Source organism: Antrostomus carolinensis, unplaced genomic scaffold, assembly GCF_000700745.2.
Source record: "Antrostomus carolinensis isolate BGI_N321 unplaced genomic scaffold, ASM70074v2 scaffold3772, whole genome shotgun sequence".
In the NCBI taxonomy this organism is placed as follows: Eukaryota; Metazoa; Chordata; class Aves; order Caprimulgiformes; family Caprimulgidae; genus Antrostomus; species Antrostomus carolinensis.
In genome coordinates, this window is record NW_010297396.1 from 1 (window position 1) to 23,444 (window position 23,444).

General features: G+C 39.8%; 1 protein-coding gene across 1 annotated transcript in view; it reads left to right on the plus strand.

Moving 5' to 3' along the window:
• Positions 1-991: 991 nt before the first annotated feature.
• Positions 992-23,444, plus strand: part of ZFYVE26 (zinc finger FYVE-type containing 26) — a gene marked incomplete at its 5' end in the record, with an annotated part of 42,069 nt that continues 19,616 nt past the window's right edge. Inside the window, 19 exons of the mRNA XM_010162085.1 lie at positions 992-1,080; positions 1,369-1,529; positions 4,718-4,900; positions 5,562-6,215; positions 7,639-7,728; positions 8,434-8,502; positions 9,141-9,292; positions 10,638-10,836; positions 11,157-11,420; positions 11,599-11,718; positions 11,976-12,140; positions 13,099-13,326; positions 14,742-14,847; positions 15,627-16,366; positions 16,994-17,190; positions 18,081-18,185; positions 18,787-18,909; positions 19,645-19,821; positions 22,100-22,346. Of these exons, the coding sequence (XP_010160387.1) occupies positions 992-1,080; positions 1,369-1,529; positions 4,718-4,900; positions 5,562-6,215; positions 7,639-7,728; positions 8,434-8,502; positions 9,141-9,292; positions 10,638-10,836; positions 11,157-11,420; positions 11,599-11,718; positions 11,976-12,140; positions 13,099-13,326; positions 14,742-14,847; positions 15,627-16,366; positions 16,994-17,190; positions 18,081-18,185; positions 18,787-18,909; positions 19,645-19,821; positions 22,100-22,346 (4,069 nt within the window). The remainder of the gene's footprint in view (positions 1,081-1,368; positions 1,530-4,717; positions 4,901-5,561; positions 6,216-7,638; positions 7,729-8,433; positions 8,503-9,140; positions 9,293-10,637; positions 10,837-11,156; positions 11,421-11,598; positions 11,719-11,975; positions 12,141-13,098; positions 13,327-14,741; positions 14,848-15,626; positions 16,367-16,993; positions 17,191-18,080; positions 18,186-18,786; positions 18,910-19,644; positions 19,822-22,099; positions 22,347-23,444) is intronic.

Sequence of the window (23,444 nt, forward strand, 5' to 3'; positions counted from 1 at the left end):
ATCCCTGACATTCTGTGATTCTGTGACTTGCCTTTCTTCTTACTTCTCAGCTGTGAAGGGAGTATGATTTGCCTGGGAGATTCTGAAAGTTTCTCTTGCATAAGCTCTTCAGCCTTTGCTGTTAACATAAGAGAACGAAAGAGAGCAGCAGTTGTTGATTAGTTTGGAAAAGAGCTGGGGGACATTTGATCAGTGTTTCATCCAGTGAGTCATGCCTGGATAGTGACTAATTCTGGTCACAACTAACCTGAGTTCAGCAACAGGGTAGCTTGGAAATTTCCCATACCCATTCTCAAAATGAAATGATAAATTACAAGAGCTGTGACTGAAAGATCTACCTTGTTTGGGGAAAATCTTCATCTTTGAAGAAGAGAGAGGGTTCCAACGCTGAGGGTGTAGTTGCAGTTCAGATGATGTCTGCTTGCAGGCAAGTAGCTTTGATGACATTGGTGGGGAGACAGGGAGCCTTGCACTGCTGGATCACTGGGAGCAAATCTGGGTTGGTATTGCTTTAAGGGAGTTACCCATAGGTAATAGGCTGAAGGTCTATTCAAGTAGCCTCTGCAAAGTGAGTGTCTTAGATCTGATTTTAGCAGGCAGACATCTGTAGTAGAAAAGCACGTGGAAAAGGAGAATAACTGCCTACCCAGTATATAATCTGTTCTGGTACATGATTAGTTCCAGAGGTTAGTGTCTTAGACTGTTATTAAGAAGCATTCATTTGCATTTTGAAAGCTAACCTTGAAAAGGGATTTAGCCACCTTTCCATGGTCTGTAGGTGTGTCAAGTGGAGGCTGACTCATTTTGATGCTTCTTCAAAATAGCTCTTCCTTGCTGGGTTTGTAATAAAACTGTCAATTTTCTGTATTTGAAAGGTACCATCTGGTGAAAGAAGTCTTAACAAACATCCCATATGTGACACAGGCTTGGTTCTGCTCTCTGGCTAGAGGATTTGTTGTAAAGGGATTCTTTTATTTGTCTTTCCATTTAGGATCTGTGTAATGATTCAGTACTGAAAGATTTCTGCGATGGGCTGTGGGCTCAGGTGGAAGTTCTTGAATGGTGCATACGGCAAAACAGGTAAAATGATCAGAAGGACTTTTTCCAAACTGTCTTGTCAAATCTGCCTATTAGTCAATTTATGTATGCAAAGAGAAATTGTTCTTTTTTGTGAATCTTGGCTAATCATCTAGCAACTGTGTATCACAAGCTCTCAAAATTGCTTCGTAACATTAGTTATGCTATTTGTTTTTCTTTTTGACTGCAGTAGTTTGGTTGATTCAGAATTAGAGTGGGAGATACGTCTTGAAATATGGCTGAGAGACCTAAATCTGTTTGTGCCATCTCTTTGTTTGTTCTCTCTTGCAGTATTACTATCCCAAGGAAGGTTCTTTTGCAACACTTGCACAGTCTGGATTGCCACACTGCACTGTACTCTCTTCATCATCTCACTAATCTTCTGGCACTGAATGAAGACGATGTTACTGAGCTTCTTCAAAAAGTTCCTGCTAGAGACCAGCAGATTCAGGGTAAGTGTGTAGGTTTGTGAGAACACAGAAAAAAGCCCAATCCATTGAGTATGTGCTGCTCAGTATTTCTGCCAGGAAGAATCTTTTCTTTTGACTACTTCTGTAAATAAGGACGATACTGCTTCTCAGCTGTTTTGCAGAAGAAAACTAGAGAACATGTAGAAATTATTTTACTTTTGGGAAGTGAATTGTCTTCCAAGAAGGAGTTGTGAGATCTCTTAGATCTTACAAGGACAGACCTCTGAAAGAGCTTTTTCAAATGGTAGTAAGACTTTGCACATCTCATAATATGTGCTACTGATTGTAACTTACACTGTATAATAACCTAAGCTTGAAAAGTAAGTGTATGTTTTGCATTTCGCCCATCTGTGAACTTAAATTTAAAATCAAAGGGCAAAGCCAGATGAAATTGACAATATCTTGTAGGATAACATCTTCATTTTTGAAAGATATAAAAAGGGTTTTTTTCCTTCTAATATTAAGTCTTACCAAATCTACTTTAATATTAAAATCAGTAAGGCTTACCTACAGGCTATGTTTCCATCCCTCTGACCTCATTCCTCTCATCTTCCCGTGTTTCAGAGATTACTAAACACATCAGTTCACTTGGAAGTAACTATCCTTGTACATTTGACCTATGTCCAGGTTCAGCTGCTGCTATTTTCATGCTGTTTTCTAATAGGGCCTCTTAATAATGATACAGAAGCTCAGTCTTCCTGAGTGTACTACAATGTAAGAAGCTGCATTTTTTTTGTGCCTTATTCCTTCTGTGGATAGGAATTTGTACGTTTGTAATTTCAACCTAAGTTGCGTGGAGAGCTGTGATAGATCTTGCACAGATTTTCCAGGCTGCCTAGTGGGAAGTGGTTTTCTGTCCTTCCAGTATCATACTGTTAAGATGTTTGTTTCCAGTCCTATTTTTACAGGATTTGTTGTTAAAACTGTTGTAACAGTTGTCTTGGATAGTCTTAAAAGATGTAATGATTGAGACTCTATAAGATCTCCTGTTGCAGTGTCTTGTTTTCTGAAATTAATTTGGTTTTTTTGTTCTTTTAAGCATTTCCAACATTTTAATTCTTTTCTGTTTAAATTCTGTCAAAACCTTTCAAAAATGGGAAGAAGCAGTCTGATATCTTCTGGGAGCTACATGACTGAGCAAAAGAACTCTAGCTGTGTTTTCTCTTTTTTTTCAGATCACCTTAATTTATGGAACTAGTTAATGGAAAAGTCCTCACTTTTCAGCTCAGTGATTATTCTAAAATTCAGATAATCCTATAAACACATTTTAATAGAATCTCCTTTAAAATAATCTGTTTTGAAACTTAAAGGGAGGAGAAGGGCCATGAAGTTTTGATTTGTCTGATGTGGTAGTGTTAACAGGCCTTTTTCTCCCCTCACCCTGTGTACTTCCCCTTCTTCCTGACACATCTGTCAGCTGCAGTAGTGAAACTGAAGTAGTGGTACTGGTTGGGTGTTCAGGCACCCTTCAGATCAGTGCGTGACACTAGCTTGGATCAATCACACTAACAAAAGAAATGATGGGGAGAAATTTCCTCATGAGTGACAGAATTCAAGAATAAGGTGTTGGTATTTCTGACATAGGAAAAACAAGTGCTTATAGTTAAAGGGTCATTCTTCAGTACTGGGACAAGGAAAGAGGTTGGTTTAGACACAGATATTGACACTGACTCACTGCACCCAAGTCTTTCTACATGGGAGGTAAAAGTTTATTAAACTTGCATTTGATCACTAGTGTGTATCTTGTGGTATCTCCAGTCAGCTATTTCTCTTTTTCAAAGGACTCTATCAGATCTGTGGCTTTGCTTGACTGAAGTCCCTTTAAGACAGTGGTATTGAGAACTTCTTGGGTGCTGCAAGTTAGCATAATACTGCTGGTGAATTATAGCATTGCTGTACCCGTGTGGATTCTGCAAATGATTCATACTTGGATGTTTCCTCTGTTCTGTCTGCTGTCTACATTATAGTTTCCACCATTTACACTGTTTAGAATTGCAGTGATAGGGAATAATTGGTTTCAAACTGTTTGTGTTCTCAGGGCTTTTGTCTTGGCTGCTCTGTAGTTTTCAGAAGGGTTTAGGCTGGTGCTTTTCTTTGAAATCATGCTCAAGGCTTGTGGAGGACAGTGCAGAAACACCTTCTAGGTAATGCTTTTCAGTTCCAGGGTTTGGATGGCCACATTATCAGTACATCAAACCAGTGCTTTGCTTAAAAAAAACTTTGCTAATGCTTCCTATCCGTGACAATAGGCAGAGGGACAACCAGCCCTTTGTATAAGAGTTTAGGATAGTGGATTCAAGCACTAGTTCAACACTGTCTGGGATTTTGTTTATTTTTTAACCTTTGTACAGCTGGATAATTCATCTGAACCCAGCATAACAGGATATATGACTCTGTGTAATGTTCCTGGGTGAAGGGGATGATGATGATGCGACTTTTACGTAATTTGCAGTTCTGATAGTCTTTTGTACTAAGAAGGCATCATGTCTCTGGCATGTGACACCTTCTTTCCTCAAAAAAAAGGTGAAAGGGAGAAGGAGTGGGTGTAGTACATCTCAAAGTTGCTGATGTCATAAATGTGTGAAGGAAACTGTGGAACTGTACTTTCTCTTTAATCAGTTGCAGATTATATATGATCCATATGGCCAGCCACTGTGGATAGAATCAACTGTGATACATATTAGTATAAATCTGTAGAGGTGGTACTCTGTTCTCACTATGGTCAGTTGTAGCCAGTCTGCACTATCTCCCTACTTACTTACTGTGTGATAGAACACGAAATTCTAAGATACTAAAATGAGACAGGGCCTGTCCCTCTGTTGTAAATGCAGCACTGTAGCTTAACCATGTACCTCTAATGAGACTCATCATGAGCAGATTTTGGTCATTCTTTGCTGTAGTCAGATCCTGTAACACAAATTCACAAAAAGTTTCCTTTTTGGGGGGAGATCCAGACCTGACTTTTCTGTGCCCAGCTGTTGTGGGCTTGGGGTTTTTCCTCCCCCCTTAAAATGTTGTGAAGTAACATCGAGATGGAGCAAAGCTGGGATGCAGGTCACACTGGGGAAGAAAGACTGGATAAATATTGCTGTGTGGGAACTACAGGAGAAAATTAACTTGTTTTGTTGTCTACCTCCTACCCCCTTACCACTCTTAATTTCCCTCCACAGCGGCGACACTCCCTAACGCCCTGAGTCAGCAGCGCAGTCTGGCACTCTTTCGAGCGTTTTGCGCCATGAAGTACGCCATCTATGCCCTCTGTGTGAACTCACATAAACAGTCCAAGTGCAAAGATTGCATATGCAGCCTTCTTGGTGGTATCCCTGAAGACACAACTTTTGAAGAGCGAGCAGGTGATTGACCTCCTTTCTCAGGTTCTGTAGCTTGTGCTTCTCCAGTTGCTGGGCTCTTATTTGCTTATCACTTAGTATTGGGAAAATATTGCATCCTGTGTACATACAGCATCTTTATTCAGTGGGCTGTGGGTACTTTGCAAACAAGTATAGTGGCATTTCTTTGAGGTGTTGTTACTTTTAGTAATAATAGATGTGAATAAGCTACTTGCCTTGTTCTAAAACATATGAGGTAATTGTATTAAAAATGTAGTGCAAAAAGAAGGTGATATTAGATATAGGATCATAAAATCATAGAATGGTTTGGGTTGGAAGGGACCTTAAAGATCATCTAGTTCCAACCCCCCTGCCATCAGCAGGGACACAGGATAGTAGTGGCAGGCATGCTTTAGTAAGAACTTATGATTTCCCAGAGCTAAAACTGATTTAATGGCTAAAATGAGTGTAATCTGAGTTTGCACATCATTGCACAACATGGCAATTGGCATTATTGAGAGGGAGGAGGCACACTAGCTACTATTTACTTGATTTGTGGAAGAACAGTTGGCTCTGAGCCACTGTGACAGTTCACTCTTCCAGGATTTTCTTAAAGGGCAAAGGCTGGAGGAAGGAACTCCTGGAAAATGTTCTAAATGTTCTATTTTTGTTTTTAATTATGCAGATTACTCTTCAGTATTCCCTCAGTACCTTGCGAAGTGTCAGCAGTTCCTAAGGAGTGTTCCTGCTCCTCTGCGCCTGGAGGTTTTGGAGAACATCTTCTCCTTGCTTTTTGTTTCCTACAGTGACCTCCATACTGAGACTTTTCTCCCTGAGGACTATGCAGAGGATGATGATCTTGACAAAAAGAGTACTACTGTAAGTGTAGCAGCCAGTGCTAGTAGGCGATCTTCTACCTCAGAAAGTCCACAGCACCTAACAGAGGCTGAAAAGAAATTAGAGAGGCATCTGCCAGCTGCTCAGACAGTTCACACACATACCCAAGATCTTAATGACTCTGTGTTGGGTGGCAGAGGCTGTGAAACCTCTAGTCTGAGCTACCTGAATCTGAAACACTTCACCAGTGGTGTTACTGGTTTTTTAGTGGATGATGTGGCCATGGGTGCCTTCCTCACATTGCTTCTCAACCATCTGGAAGAAATTCAGAGTTCTCTCCCATGGGACTCCAGTAATGTACTTCGTGAAGAGCTGGAGCTTGTCGAGTGCTTGAATATTTCTGCAAGCAGAGATGCCTTTGGAAGTCGTGTGTTACAGTTTTCCAAATACCTCTCTGAAGCTCACTGGCGATACAAGGTGGCCATGAGTAACAGGAATGCAGGTAAGCTTTGCATTTGGCACTCCTGGTACACTGAAGCTGCTCTGCTACAGCTGTGCAGGCAGTGCTCTCCAGACTAAAGTCCCTGGGCATCTTACTGAGGAAGTGCATTTTGACAGGTACTAGGAGAGTGACCTAGTTGGAGATCACTTGGTCCTTGCACCATTCTTCAATAGGAGTGATCTCTATTCTAATCAAAAAGTTTGGGTTTTCTTTTTTTTTTCTTTTTTTTTTTCTTGTTCCCCTCCCCTTTATGGACACACTGCTTCAGTTCACCTGTCCTTCTCCTGCCCCTTAGTCACAAGGTATGCTGACAGTGCAGTGATGTGAAGGGACATGGTGATGGGTGATCCAGTGCAAGCTAGATAGACTCATCTCATCCATGGACAGAATGGTGATTTAGCCTAGTCTGGAAACATGCTAGGAACATGTAGCAGAGGAACGTGGATTATTCTGGGGTGCAGACTACTCCTCAGGAGTAACTAGAACACCACACTTGGGAACCTGTTTCACACACTTCTCCTATAACTTGTTAACCCTGCTATTACCAGGTTTCTGCTTGTATCGTAGTGTGACTTACTGTGTATCTCAGACCATGCAAATTCCGTGTCCCAAGAAGTATTGGGCAGTATGGACTTATAAGTTCCAAGTTTCCAGACTTGTGTTCAACTATTTCCTGAGTCTCCCCCTATAAAGGAGGGGATATGGTGGGACTTATGTTTGAGTAGGCAGGCCTCAGTGTTTCTGTTGGACAGGCAGCAGCTTTCTGTGGGATTCTGTACTTTTGAGTCCTGACTTATGATAAATGATGACAACTATTTGGGGAATATCTCTCAGGGAAAGGTAGCTGTCTTCTCTTCACTCTGCATATCTCTTGGCTTTTCTGTCTCAAGGGCTGGCACCCCCATTACTTGCTCACTTACAGAATTGTTGACTGAGTCAGGGTTCATATTTCCCTGTATTGCTGAAGATCCCAGGTGCTTCAGCAAAACCTTAATGGCAAATCAAACTAACTCTCTTACTATTTCAATTCTTATTCTTTTTGCCTTATTTCTAGCTGCTTATGCACTTGGACTGTACCTATTTTTCTGTATAGTTAGATTCATAGAATCATTTAGATTGGAAGAGACTCTTAGTACTCATGAGGGGTGTGTAGAAGGTATAGTATGTTCCAAGCAACATTGGATGTGAAAAACACAGTATTAGTTGAATTGCATCAAAGTTACTTCAAGGTGGTTGTTTAAACTTTACTGCAGAAGAGCTGTTAGCTGAGATCAGCTGTTTCCTTTGGAGATTTGCTGTCATAGCTCTACCTGTGTAGTTGTGCTGATAGATTCTTTAAGGTATATAACTGTTGAATACTGTAAAATAACTGTTTATGGCCTGTCCACCTGTTTGATAATGGTCTTGCTTAAATGTTTCACAGAACATCAGCTTGCAGCCTCCAGGAGATACTGCTCTTTAATCAGGTGCTCCAGCTTTAAGAAACGAAGTAGATCTCAAAGATACAAGACAGGTGGGTTGAAAAAGAGACTTGGAGAAGATACCTATGAAATGTGCATAATTTGCTGAGCTCATAGCTGAATGCAGTCACACTTCATGAACTATGAGTAGAGAACTAGATTTATTTCATTCAGTTTTCTAACTGGTTTGAAGTGTCTTATTCCAGTTCCACTTGGATTGAAGTTGTTTTCCTAAAACTCACTTGCACAACTAAAAGATAATTAATTTTAAATTCAGGTAAGAAAATGAATTTTCATACATAGTCTGATTTGGAGCAGGGCAGAACTTTGCAACTACAGTACCAGTTCTTCCCTTTCTCCACTCTATCCAATGACTGTTTGGTATATTTTCATTCCTATCGTAATAGTATCAAGGATGTGAATTTATAGGAATTTGTGGCTTAAGTTGGTAGCCTTAGGAGAAAGTTGAGTTCCTCACCCGTTTTCTGTTTAGCCTTTAAAAGGTGTTTCTGGTTTTGAAGTGGGATGTTCCAAAATAAGAAGCCTTAAAGTATCTGACATGAGTCACTAATGGGCCACTCCAACATAGTCTCTTGCCTGGCATTTTCTTCAGATCAGCAGTTTTTGCATTTATCAGTCATGACTCATTTGTGAGATACTCTTGAAGATCTCTTGCAGTTGCCTGATCTGTAAGTTTTAATTACTTTGTCTAGAAAAAGTGCATTTAATATGTTGGTTTTGATTTGTTTCCATTTTAGATGGGAAAGAGGGGACTTCTAGTTCATCGTTAGAAAGTACAAGTAGCGAGCTAAGCACCAGCACCTCAGGTATTACGCCACAGAAGTAATATTTTTGGTCTTGTCAATGTGGATGATGAAGTATTTGCTTGACTAGTTAATGCGAATTACTACTCTGTGCAGGACAGAATTAGAACTTTTCAGTTCTCAGAACTCCTATTTTTGTCTGACTTTTTTCTAATTAGAATAGTATATCTCTCTTCTTCTGGGATAAGAAAATTAGATTTTTCTTGATATTTTTGGTTTGCAGGAAACAGTATGTAATGTAGTGATGTGCAAACCATCAAAAAAGCTAACAGACTGGTAGCCATGTAACCTAAAACATGCTTAGGTGTGCTAAATTGATTTAATAATTAGGTCCAATACTTAAGACTTCTCCCTTTATCCGTAGTGAACCAGTGCCCTAGCATTGCATCCACATTATGTACCCGCTAAACAGTGTTACATTTGGATGAGAACCAAACTGAAAGTTCTGACCAAATAGTGACATATTACCAGAATTTGTAACAAGATGTTCATGTTGACCTCTTTACCGTAGAACTTCCTTGTGACTCATCTCCTGTATTTTTGTGTTAAATATGTGAAGTACTGTTATCTGATAGTTGTCAGTTACCTGGAGAAATGTTTTTTTCTGTAATAGCATAGTGATTAATTCTGTTGTCTTGCAGAGGGAAGTACCAGTAATGTGTCTGGCTCTAGTGATTTGGAAAGCAGGGTGAGGCCACATCAGCAAAACCCCCTCATTCCTATGATGCTTTCCCCACCAGAATCACTGTTAGTTTCTTGTGTTTTGAGAGGAAACTTCGTAGAAGCCCATCAGGTAAACGAGTTGCATATATTTTGTGCAATTCAAAATCTAATTTGATAATGATATTTGTGGATGTGGTAGCTGGTGAAATTCCTGCTTCTGCCTTAGCAAGCATAGGGCTGAAACATCTGCATTCTAAAGTGAAAAGGTCACTTTAGAAGTAGAAGGAAGTGAAAGGAACAAAGATATTCCAGCATCCCAAGGATGATGGGTTTTTTTTTCCCTTGTTATATAAAAATGCTTTTGAAAACATGAGTTTTCAAAGTGTGAAAATGTTTTATGAGAGCTGGACAAGTTTAGTGTTCAGGTGAATGAAGAACACAAAGAGCTCGTGTGAAGCCTGATGAGGAAGCAGCATCTAAACTGCTACTGTAGTCAGTGAATCAAAATCATAACACTCTGCCACTTGTAAGCTCAACAGGAATGTGCAAATGTATTCCATACCCAAAGCAGAGCCAAGGTGGTGATTACATTTATTTGAAGGAGTTATGTTTTGAGGCTAAATTCAAGGTACTGAAAACGAGCAGAAAGACTTCAAATTGATAGTCTGCACATTTGTAGCTCTTTGCTCCCTCACAGCTGTGCATACCTTTCTCTATGTGGCTTTTGGGCTGATGCTCTGAAAAAACACCTTGAGGTGTGTCAATGATTGGGTTCTCTGTAAAAAGCAGTGACCTGGCTGACTGTCATGTAGTGGTATCGGAGCAGTTAATGTCATTTAAGCATTGCATTAGCAGCAAGTTACTGCTCAACTCATTAGTTCTGTTTGACATCAAGCATACCACTTCATCTTTTCCCTATTTACAGGCCAAAAGCAGCATTTTGTTTTGCTTTGTTACTTTGAATTTCAGATTGATGATGATAAAGAGTTCAAGTGTGGTTTCTTTTCTGTTTGATAATAGGAACTTGCACAGCTGTGTTTATCCACTGTATTTAAATTTCTATAAAATATTCCTTGCTGAATAAGAATTTGTTTAAAATACTTTACTTTGGAAGCCCAAGTTGGTAGAAGCCCAACTTGGTAGATTTCTTTTATTAAATAATGTATTAAAACAATGAAGATTCATTCTGAAAGGTGTGGTTTACAAAAACTAATTCAACTCTAGCCTTGCAGCAAATAATAGCTGAGATTTAGAACAACAGTTGAAAAAATGTTTCTGAGGTCCTGTTTGTCAGGCACTTAAACTCTCTAGAAAAAAAAACAACATTTCAGCTTCTTTGTCTGTGAGAGCATTTTTCAGTTAAAGTATATGTTTTATTTTATTCCACCATCTTCTCTGAAAACCTCAGAGCTCTTTGACCTTTGAAAACTTCTTTTGACATGCTCTGTAATTACACCCGTTGTTATTTTTGAAAGGTGGCTTTGATGTTTAATCTGCATGCCTCACCTTGCTATGGTGAGTTGGTTTTCATGGAGCGCTACCAAGAAGCGGTACAAGAAATGGCAAGAGTGGAGCACAATATTGAGAATCAAGCATCAGATGGCACTGGAGGCATCAGGAAATCTGGCAGTGGCCGTTCGACACTGCAGGCTATTGGGAATGCAGCAGCAGCTGGTAAGGACTGGGTTTTTTGAGTTCTTCTCATAAAAGGTGAGGGAGAAGTGTAAAATAGGAGAAAGCAATTTGAATACTGTCATAATGAGTACAACAGCTGTTCAGAAGAGTAAGTGGTGGTTCTTTGTCTTAAAAGGAAACTAAGAATGCTGAAATTTGCTGTTGATGCCCAATTAGTTTTATCCATTCTGCAGTAATTGGTCCATGAAGCAGATCACCTACTGTATTACTTTCCTAAAGGATTAGAGAATAATTATCCATGATGGGATCTGAATAAATATGCTGTTTAATTAGAGATTGTGTTTTGCTGATGCATGTAGGTATGGTATTTTATTCCATCTCGGATGTTACTGATAAATTGCTTGCAACTTCTGGAAGTCTTGCCCCTACTCTCCAAGAAAACTTCTGGTTCAGCAACATCCAGCTGGAGCACACTGATCCTCTGCGGGAAGTCCTTGAGGACCTCAGTCCTTCAGCAATGGCAGCGTTTGACCTAGCTTGTACTCAGTGCCATCTTTGGAAGACATGCAAACAGCTTTTGGAAACAGCAGAAAGAAGACTGTACAACAGCCTTGAAACTCGGGGTAGGCTTTTGATTTTTGTCTTTATCAACATGGGCCTGGGAGCGGAAGATGCCTCTCTCTGCTGTGGTGTTTGTGCTAACACCCGAGTCTTAAATCTCGTTTTGTACTTTCATGTTAGTTTCTCCTTTTTCCACTCCTAACTTTTATTTTGTCCCCTTTTGCACCATGACTTTTCCAGGACACCGACCTGACTTTATTTTACTGCACTCTGAAGGTGTAAAGGGTTTCCCAGCAGTTCTCCAGCAAATAAGTAAAATTCTCAACTATTCCTGCACATCACAAGGGCAATCCAAGCCAGGTAGTATGCTTTGTTGAAAAGATTTTCTGTTGAAACGTACTTAAATAAAATTTTTGCCTTCTGTTGCAATGGAAATTTGAACTTTAAATTTTTTAGCTTAGTATTTAAAACAAGAAAAAATGGGGGGGAGGCAAGCTCAATTCTGAATTAACTAGTTTGGCAAGCTAGTTTTATTATAATACAGTTGGTTTTGTGGGCCTTTTTCTGTGCAAAAATATCTTTGTTACAGTTGCTGTTTCTTTTCTCCCTCTTTGTAGAGATCTCAGATGAGAAAATAGGGAGTCATTTTCGATGCAGTATTGTACACCTTCTGCAAGCTTGCTACCCTGCCTTGACTGAAGAAAGTATTATTAATGAAATTATTTTATCACAAAATCTGGATCAAATCCTAAAAGCACTGATACGTGTTGAACGTTCTATGGGTGAGTTATTTTTGTGATTGTAAAGACTGACAAATGGTTTGGCCTGTCCAGATAACTATAAATCTAGTAGTAATGCTCTTTGACATGTGCATAAATATATATATTTTTTAAATCATAAATGCCAGGTGTAAAATTTATCTGTAATTCTTATATTCTGAGCATTTTTTATCAGAGCTAAAACTGTGACCTAGCCAGAGAAAAAAGGAAAATATCTATGAGTACAGTTGAGGTTGTTATTTGTCCTATTTTTCTTCAGTCCTAACAAGGAATTCTTTAAGTGTATTTTAACATGACAGCATTATAGATAATTACGTGTGTCCTTACTGTTGCTTTTCTTAACAAAAAGGAAAGAAACTTATAAAATTATCGTAACATAATAATAACTTCCAATTTTCACAGGGCTATTGTAAAACGTCTCATCCTTTTCTGAAGAAACCTCCCACAGTTGCCTTTTCTCAGAGCTCTCTTCATTATATGGCACTGGGGTGTTTTCTTAGTTTTTTGGTTGTTTTTTTTTTTTTCTTTCCTCCACTCACCAAATTTCTAAATGGCATGTACATGTCTGTAAAATATTTAAAGATATTTGTATGTTTAAAGAGCAAAAATTTAGGAGAGGTCTAAGGGCTAAATGTTATAGAGCACAAGGGCTGGTCAACATCTCTGTTTTAGAATAAGCTTATGTGTTAATGACACACAACTAGATACATTTTAGGCCTGCCTTCTAATATATTTCTAACTTGTCAGACGTGTGGTTACCAATTTAGATGAACCATTGATTTATTCCGCTGTGAAAATTTCTCTTGCCTTCAGTAAAATTGCAATGCCCAGTTGAAATATTTAACTGCAGAGAGAAAATTAGGCTCTGTCTCTCCCTGTCCTCATCCTCACCCCTCCCCATTCCTTTTTTGCATTTAATACTTACTTAAATCTTGGTTATATGTTTGTTCTCTTAAACCAGACTCTAAAGGGAGCCTGCTTGGTGCCTTGGTGGAGCAGGCCTCTCTCAAACCTACAGAGCTGCAGAAGCACCTGGTTTGGAATCAAACACAGCTCCTGCTGAGAACTCTTGACCAACATGTCCAAACCATGCCAGAGAGCAACACGCAGACAAACTTTGTGAAGGCCTTCTTTAACTACATCACTACACTGGCAGCTGTTGTGCTACGAAGCCTTAATGCAGAGCTAGGTAAGGGGTTTCTGCTGGAAAGTCTGAGCCTAGGTGAAGATACCCAGACTGTGTAGTCTGTCCTGATTCTGGAAAGTATTTGTGCAAAAATAGTTCCTTGCCAAATGTGCCTACTACCTGTAAATAGTCAGATCAGATCTTTTGAACAACTGATTATTGCACTGTTGTTTTTTTTTAATTTCTTAAACCCAGGCCACTCACAGCTAATATAAAAATAGCTGATGGCAGTAGGAAAATGAGAACAGAAACACTTAACTACCGACCCAGATTCTGCACTTTGATTAGACAAAACAAACAACCCTTGACCTCCCAATGAGTGACCAAAAATTCTGGTCACTATGTAAGAAAAGATTGATTTTTGCATCTAGTGGATCAGCATACTGTGCACTTTTCAGCTCCCTTAGAGGCAACCAGTGCTCTGCTGCTCCACAAGGATAGAAGAGCGTGTAGAAAGCTATGCAGAGGTAACCAGGCAGAATTTTTCCGTAGAATCAGCAGATGATGGTGGTCCATGAAAAGAATTGCACCATCAGCACATACAGCTGTCAGAAGGACAGAACAACTCACTGTGCTAGGAGAAAAAACACTTGTCTGTTTTTTAAAGTGGACACTAATTGAGCTGCACTAATATAAAATACCACAGTACTGATTTCAGAGAATACCTTCCTAAGGGGATAAGAAAAAAGGGCAAAGATCAGTTTTCAGGCATGCTGGTTCAGCTCAGGTCACTACCATGCCAACCATAACTTCTGTATGGACATGATTCAATCTTTATTGACTGATTGCCAGAAAAATGTGCAGTATTTAAAGGCTGAGTGAGTTTGGGGGACATTTTATTGTACTGGAAGATAAAAGGAAAGGGTAAAATGAGAATCTGCTTAGGGTTACTCAACATAAATCAGTAGTGGACACAAAGGCTTTTCAGCAATACTGGCCAGGGTTTCACTTCTTTTGTAAAAGTAGCTGTGCCTCTGTGAGTTTTCTCTGCCTTTGCTCACTTTGACCTGAATAGAGCCTGGACTCATTAATCTACATCCAGAGACTCTCCAGAAACCAATACTGCACTTTTATCTCTCACCACAAATACATGTTTTGGTGAAAGTTTGAAGCAGAGTTGCTAAACTGTTTGAACCTAGATCTTTCTTAAAGGCCAAAGACTATGCTCTACCTGTTTCGGTAATAGGTCCAGTAAAACGTGAGCCAGTGGTGACAAGTTTGAGGGGTATGTCATGATCACAAATACCTTGCAGTTAGCTTTGGATTTTACCACACTAATGTGAATGCGGACCTTTGAATTTAGTCAAAGAAGTTTCAGACTCAGGCTCTTAAAATTTGTGTTCCTAAAATAAGACTTGGTTGGTGTATTCAGCTAATATGTTTGTATTATAGTAAGTGTTCTGTTTTTTTTTTTGAAGATATATCTGCAGAAGTGAAAATGGGGAACCCTTTCATACTGTTACAGCAGAGTCCATCTCAGCTGCTCTCCCAGCTTGTGTTTGAGAAACAGGTTCATCCTGACAGGTTGGTGCTTTTCAGATTATACTTATCTAGGTTATTGTCGTGTTGGTGACTTTGGACCTCAGCCAGGATTGAATTCTTCTCTGGCTAATTAGTATAGGTAGTACAGCCTGCTATGTCCCACCAGCTGATCACTTAATGCTGCAAGGATTGGTGTGCAGGGAGAGGCTTAGTTGGCAGCTTCTCTACCAACTTGAAGATTTTTGATATGGAAAACAGTGGCTCCATATTCTTAACAGTTACTGTCTGTTGTGAAGAGAGAGTGCATTTATGTGTATTTTTTTACTTGAATGTGTGACAGTTCAGGGCAGTGGACTTAGCAATGTAATAATGTAAGATGGACCAGTAAGGCTTCTTAAGAATACAGCTGGGCATGGCTCTTGTTGTGATTAGTAGGTAAACTGGATAATGTAAGGTCCTTCCATCGCAAATTACTAAATCAGGCTGGCATGGAAAGTGTCTGATTTGATGAAGTAGCTCTTTAAAAAAAATGAGCACTAATGGTGAACCATTTATTATGTCACATTTATGTAGAAGTCAGTGTTTGAGGAAGAAGTTCCTTTTCTTTAAATAAACGACAGCATTAGCTCTGAGTTATCGATGTCGTGCTGTATACATTTTTTTTCATACTTGGTAAACATAGGATGTGTATTCTTCCCCTGTATGTACCTGTGAAGAATATTAGGGGCCTTGTGTTCACAAAACCTTTGGAAGATTTACAAAAATAAGTAAAGTACCTTTTATGTGTGCTGGGTAAGCAGATTCTGTTTTCAATCCTGCAGGCTTTCTTCTCTCTTGGCTAAAGAAGAGTTGAACCTGAATGTGCAGCAAGTTATCGTTAACTGTTGCTGTGAACCACTGTCCCTGTGCAGTGCAAGGCAAAACAGCCAGGCAAAGTCTCTTCTGACAAACATCAGCAATTTAGCACAGCAGTGTGCATACCGCTGCCTGCCAGATGTTGAAATACCTGTTCACAGTTCTGCAGTGATCTCTGAGGATATCTCCACTCAGGCCTCATCCTCTGTGAATGACTTGAGCCAGCACACACTCACTGCCTCCTCCCTGGACTTCCTAAAGTCTCAGTCGAAGCTAATGGCCACAGTGGCTTGTCTAAGTGCATCTAATATACAGAAAATTCCCAAATCGAGTTTGTCTTGGATGGAATTTCGGGGCAAACGGGAGGTGCCCTTAGGTTTGGAACAGATTTCCAGGGAGTGTGAGGCATTGTTGAAGGAGTTCCCAATACTGGAACGATTTCTTCTTGCTATGTTTGAGCCACTTCAGAATCAGCAAGAGGAAGGTGGCAGTTTGGCTACTGTCTTCTCTGGCAAGACACACATATCTCTGGTTCTCCTGGGACTGCATTCCACGACAGCTGTTAAGGTATTAATGGGAGTCTTTGAACAAGCTCTTGCTGCAAGGGATTGGGACAGAGCTCTACAGGTCTTGGATCTCTACAGTCAGGATGTGGAGGAGCTGGTCAGTGTGAAGGATGCTGTGCTGAGCTGTGCAGCTGCTGAAGGTGAGAAGGGTTAAGTCAGCTTTTTGCTGTTCGTCTTTTTCTTTTTTTCTTTTAGTGTTTTTTTGGGGGGGTGGGGGGTTGGCTTTGTTGGGGTTTTTTTTTTGTTTTTTTATGATGAGTACAGCCTGGATCAGGAGGTGAAAACTAAGGTAGTCCTTGGGCAAATCCAAACACAGAAACAGATCTCTTCCCTTCCTTCATCCGAAACTTGCTTTCTCTGATGGTGTAGTTTCTACTTTGCAAATGTGCCAATCCTGACCCATTTAGTACAAGAGAACTGGAATGCATCTCTGGTGTTATTTATATGTGGAGAGCTGAATACATCAAGAGATATTAATCATAGTACTGTTAATGGAACATCTCTTGCAGCAGTGTCATTGTCATACATGGATGATGTATGCTGTGAAAGGATGTGCCTTTGGAGTCTAAAGTTAATTAAGTGTCCCATGTTAGCTTTGGTTACTTCCTGAGAATCTGATGCTTGGGATGAGTCTAGCATAGATTTTTCAGCACTATACTGTTTCTTTTGTTCTTTTGGTGATATGATCTGGTGAGAATCAGTTGTTTTTTTTCATTTTCTGAATTACAGAAACTGAGTTTCAAACTAGTGGTTTGTTTACTCCACAGGCAAGGATGGTTGGCAATACTTGTTCCCTGTCAAGAATGCAACACTGAGAAGTAGGCTGGCCCTGCGCTGTCTGGACAAATGGCCCATTGATGCCTGTCTGGAAATTCTAGCTTATTGCATTTCCAGTTTGGGCATAACTGATGATCTAAAAGCCAGTCTGCAGAGCAAGAAGAAAGAACTTCAGGTTTTTCAAAAGGTAAAAAGTAATTCTTCAAGTAACCAGTGAGATGAAATGGGCAGCAGGGAGGAAATATGCTTGCCCTTTGAAAAAGTTTTAGCTCTTGATTCTTATTTGATCATAATAGCTTTTCAGGTCTTTCATCCAAAACAGTTCATGTGCTTTCAGTGCTGTAGTATCCATTTAACACTGCTTCCATCCTTCATAATTTTTCCACTCTCCTATTAGCATTCAGGTCTGTGAACACAGTTAGACATAAACATCTGTGTGAGGGCACTTTTTTTGTGAAGTATTTGTTTTTTCATTCTGTACAAATGCTAGAGCCTCTGGAAGCTTTCTATGGCAATTCCATAATTTTATAAGCTTGAGGGGTGCAGATATGCCTAGGCATGGTGTACAGGACTAGTGGTGCAATAACTGTGGCTGTATTGCAGTCAGTTCTTGTAAATGCAGGGTACTGCAGATACCCAAGTTAAGTCAGACTAGCTGGCCTGGAGTTCAGCACAGACTGAAAAGCCAGAGCAAAAAAAAGTCATAAATTCCTGCTGAGCTCTGTCTGATGGTGATTTTGCTGACAGTTAGCTTAGTTGTCTCTTTGTTAGTGCCAGCAGTGTCTGCAGTGTACTTTTTAATCCATAATTCTTGCCATCTAGTCTTTTAAAAACCTTGCCTTATAAACATGCTTTGTAGATTCATACCACTGAGAAAATTGCATAGTCTTTTTTTGGAGTACAAGTGCATTGCATCGTCCCAGAAAAGGGCTAGAGATAAATGTGGGTTGTCTTTTTGACTTTTTTCTTTGTATGAAATGACTCTTGATGTGATCAGCTCAGCTCTTTTCTTAGACTTAATGATTGGTGTAGATAAAGCTTTTAAAATTTGTGGTACCCTAACATTAACTTTTTCAGATTTTGAATGTGCCAAATGAACCACTGTGGAATGACTGGCAGGATCTGAAAAAAGCCTGCACTGATGACCCCCAGGCCGTCATGAATGTAATTCTGAAAGCAAAGGTTAGGCATCATCATGTGAATTTTGTTGAATTAGAATGCATTAAACTTTTAATAGATAAATTTGTTGAAATAGTATCTTAAAACACTGATCATTGGAGATTACCTTGGGAGGAAGGATTCCTTTAGAGGAAGGATTCCTTTACTCATTTCTGTGCTACAGAAACAAATACAGTTCTATGTTTAATGTCAGGCTTTACATGTAGTTAATAATCCTGAAGTTTAGATACAACTTGTTCTTTTCTCTTAGAATTTTGAAGACTTTAATAGCATGGCTTTTGGCATAATACAGGCTTGATTATTATAGAAGTACTACTGTTGTAGATCTGGCTGGCTTTAAAAGTGTCTCTCTAAAAAGCCAACTTGCTTACTGTGAGATGAGAAGGTATTCTTCATGCAGGCTGTGACTCTGACAAAATTGACTATAATCTTCTTCCCCTTGTCAATGTAATTATTTACTTTTTGGATATGGGAGAGGAGTCTAAGCTACAGAATTTCTTGAGAAGTTGATCAGAACTTTGTGAGAAACAGCTGTATCAAAGAGGATAGAGTTTGTCCTTCTTTTATTTTTTTATTTTTACTTTTTTTTTCTTTAATTCTTTAGGATTATGAGTTGTGTGAGGAATGGGGGCACTTGTATCCTGTCCCAAGAGAAGACTTGATCAACCTTCACCGTGAGCACCTTCTCCACTTACTGGAGATGGGAGACATGGAAAAAGCATTGCGGGTAATAGCAAGACTCTTTCAACCTTACATCCATAGGTCAAATAAGTTGAGAACTGTTTTCTTTGCTTTCTTGATGCAAGTTTTCTTGGCCTTTTTGGTTCCACACTTAAGAGATCTATTTGCTTAGATGTGCTTGCAGTATCCTGGCTCTCCCCTGTTTGGCTTAAGTGAAAATCCAGCTTGGTGATCTAGTTGTTGGACCTAATAACGTAAATGTCACCTAATGGAAATACAAGGCCACTTTTATTTGAAAAATATAATGAAGCATTTCTGTGCTGCTTAAGGAGAAGAAGCTGAAGTGAAACTAGTAACAGGAATTGGACAGTTGTGCTTCAGTGCCCAAATTAGTGAAGTGTGAATTCTTCTGGTTTTAACAATTATGAAGCTGTTGCTAATAACGGCATAAAATAAAGTGCAGGCTCTTTCAGACTATATAGCTCACACTCTGGAAGCAAAGTGGAGGCATCTGATCACTATGCTTTCTGTCCCATTCTTTGCTTAATTTTTTGTGTACTTTAAATTTTAAAAATGTTTTGATTAATAAATGGAGAAAATAGGCAATGAGTAGTCTATAAATGAATTATCTAGATCAGTATTATATATGTAAGACCCTTGTGCAAGTTAATTTGCTTGCTGGACCGTTGTAGGGCAATAATCTGTCATGGACTGACCATTATAAAGGCTGCTTTCCAGGAATGTAGTTAGGGATTCACTGTTATTTTGTTTGGTTTTGTAGCTTTTACAAAGAATTGAAGACCCTGGTATTTGCCTTGCCATCAGTGAACAGTCCCTTGACCAGCATCTGAACTTGGCAGCCTCTCACTTCTTGGCTGATTACCTCACAGCTCACTTCTACGCAAATCTGACAACAGCACGACGTAATGAAATCCAGGCACTCTATATGGGATCGAAGGTGAGTAAAACTCCTGTATTAATGTGGGATTAATGGCAATATGTAGTTATATAAGTAACTTTATAATACATAATATATAAACTCTGTAGATTTTACCAGAGCATTCTCACCATAAGCAGGACTAAGACCCTGAGTCTCAGGATCCAAAGGAAAGTTAGAGACAAGGGGTGACCTTACTGCTTTTTACAACTACCCAAAAGGAGGTTGTAGTGAGGTGGAGTCGGTGTCTTCTCTGAGGTTGTAGCGAGGTGGTGTTGGTCTCTTCTCCCAAGTAACAGATGATAGGACAAGAGGAGACAGCCTCAAGTTGTGCCAGGGGAGGTTTAGATTTGGTAATAAGGTTGTCAAGCATTGGAACAGGCTGCCCAGGGAAGTGGTTGAGTCACCATCCCTGGGGGTATTTAAAAGATGTATAGAAGTGGTGCTTAGGGAGATGGTTTAGTGGTGGGTTTGGCAATGTGAGGTTTACATTGGACTTAATGATCTTAAAGGTTTCTTCCAACCAAAACGATTCTGTGATTCTATGGCTTAAAACTTCCCTTCCCCTTCTCCATCTTTGCAGTTCCTATATTATGAGGTGATTGTAGCTACCAATATGAACAGAGCAGTCTTGTGTTGGAGCTGTAGGGAGCAGAAGAATGCAAATGCTAAAAGAGAATGGGGTGGAATGAATTAAAATTGTAGTGTTTATTAGGACAGTTCCTATCTTTGTCCCAAGTGAAAAAGAAAGCATCCTCAACTTACTCTTTGTATTGGTAACACTGGGCGTCCTACATATGCCCACCTGTATGGTGGTCTTTGACACTTACATGGCATGCTTCTCCCAGGTGCTTTCCAAAGGTAGACAGTATTGCTCCTCTTTTTGGATGGCCATTGCCTTTACAGAAGTCATACAGCTTCTGGGCTTAGCCTGGGAATAGGTGCATTAACCATTAGCTTACCTTAGTCGAATGCATTATATGTAAATAAAATGTGGGTAATGCCTGTTTTGTTGTAGGACTACAAGTAGCAGCTTACTCCAGTGTGTGCCACAACAGTATTTTGCTGGGCTCCCTTTTTCCCATACTTGTCCCTTTTGAAGACATGATTTAATTTGGAAAGTACCCATATTAACTGTCTATCTTTAGAATTGCTCTTATTTTCTCCTCTTGATATTTCCTCAAACAATGGAAGGATAAAGATTGGGCTAATATTGTTTTCATAAGCTTATTTTAATAAGAGAATGTGCTCTACCCTGCTAGAACTTATTTGTCACAAGGTCACCAAATGTTTTCCGCTCTTCAACTGCCTCTGAAATGAGACAATGTTTTATAGAATGGGAAAGTGGGAAGCTAAGTCATTTCAGCAAATTCAGTCAGTAATTCTGTAACAGAAGTAGGAATAGATCTGAGAAGTCCCACCTCCATTTTTGTCCTCTATGTTTGTGTTGGCTCTGGCTGAGATTGAGTTAATTTTTTCCCCATAGCAGCCCCCATAGTGCTGTGTTTTGTATCAGTACCTAGAAAGGTGTTGAGCATGAGACTCTTAATCTCAGGGTCATGGGTTCATGCCCCACGTTGGGTGCCAAAAAGGACTGTGGGGAGTTGACCTTGCCTGAATGCCAGATGCCCACCAAGCTGCTCTATCACCCCCTCCTCAGCAGGATGGGGAGGGGAGAAAATAAGGTGGAACAAGGGAAAAACCCCAAACTCGTGGGTTGAGACAAAAGGCAGTTTAATAGAAGCAAAGCAAAGCTGCGTGTGCAGAGGAATATTTATTCTCTACTTCCCATCAGCAGGCGTTGTTTGGCCACTTCCCGGGAAGCAGGGTTTTCATACACATTGGGGTTGCATTGTCCTCCGGGACAAATGGAAATAACGAATGCCCCCCCTTTTCCCTCTGTTCCCCTTGCTTTTATTTCTGAGCATACGTCATATGGTATGGAATATCCCTTTGGTCCATTTGGGTCAGTTGTCCTGGCTGTGTCCCCTCCAAAGACCTTCCCTGTCCACAGCTTACTGGGAGGGAATGTTGGAGAGCCAGCCTTGGTGCTGTGCCAGCACTGCTCACCAGTAACCAAAACACTGGGGTGTTAGCAACAGCTTTCTAGTTACTAATACGTAACACAGCACTCTGAGGGCTGCTGTGGGGAAAATTAACTCCATCCCAGCCAGACCCAACACAATCTTATTCCGTTATCTGTGTAAACTAGTGTGCTAGTTTCCTGTCTTAAATCTCACAGAAGCACAGATTTGAAGGTGTATAATTATAACATATGCTTTTTCTCCTTGTGTCTCAGGTGCTGTTGACTCTGCCTGAGCCCTCCCGTGTTAACTACTTCCACCTGTCCTCAAGGCCACTGCTTGTGCTGGAACAGCTCCTCATGAATATGAAGGTGGACTGGGTAGCTGTTGCTGTGCAGACACTGCACCAACTCTTAGCTGGACAGGAAATTGGTTTTACTGTAGAAGACATTGACAATTTGCTCTCCAAGTATGCAGAAAAAGCTCTCAACTTCCCTTTTGCATTAAAAGAAAAGAGATCAGGTGACTCCCCACGAGAATGTTGTTTTTCACTTGGGAAAGGGGGGCCAATTTCCCCCCAGAATCACTTCACTAATTGTGTCACAACATTTTTAGATGTGTGCCTCCAGTCTCCCTCTAGCCTAGAACATATTCTTGAAATCTTTGCCTCTCTTGTAAATAGATGTTCTCAAGGACTAACAGCTTCAAAGTTTCTTGGACTTTCCTCTTGCTCCTTTTTGAGGTCTCTTTTCTTATATGATATTGTTCAATTTTATTTCATTCCTGTTTAAGGCAAGGTCACTGACAACTTGAGCAGTTCTAAAACCTGCAGCCAGCTGCATCTTCCCCCAAACAGAATGAGGTTTTAATTTTCCATAGTCTTTCCTCCTACCAGAGCCCTGTTCCTTTTTTCATAGAAAAGACTTTTAAACTTGTAGTTCTATTTAACATTCTCAGCACCATTCTCCTTTCTGGTTTGCCAGTCTCTTCTCATCCGTGTTGCCTTTGATTCTACTGCATTTGGCTCTCTGCTTTCAGGGTTTTAAAACTGGAGTAGCAGAGGGTGCCACAGATAAGTCCCAATGTCTTTGTTTCGTTGTATTAAAAGCACATGGCATGTGTACCTGTCTGTATTTATACCTACATGTATGGTACCAACTTGCTTTATGCCAGTTTCCAAATGGTGACTTAATTTCATGATTTAAAGATATGGCTCTTGCTAACATAAAAGCATCAGACTTATCTATCTTTTTTTGCCAAATGACCTATGACTTAGCAAGTATATTCTTTCTGCTGTGAGGTGAAGCATTTAATATTTGCCATGAGCATTTTGTGTCAACTAATTGTTTTCACAGCTGATACTTACTCTCTGCTGTATTATTCCTGTGCCTGTCAGTAGTCCATTGTTTTGATAAGGATCTGTTTCTCTGTGGTTTAGGTCATTTAATTTTATAGTTTTGCATGAATTGTTGTGGGTTAATTTTAATGAAAACACAGTAATTTATAATTATGTAGCTAGTCCCGTTTTGTGCTGACGTTCTCATGTACCGAGAATGGATTCCTCTAATCTTCATAAAAACAGATAGATTGTATGGCCAGTATTGTTCTCTGATATTTTTT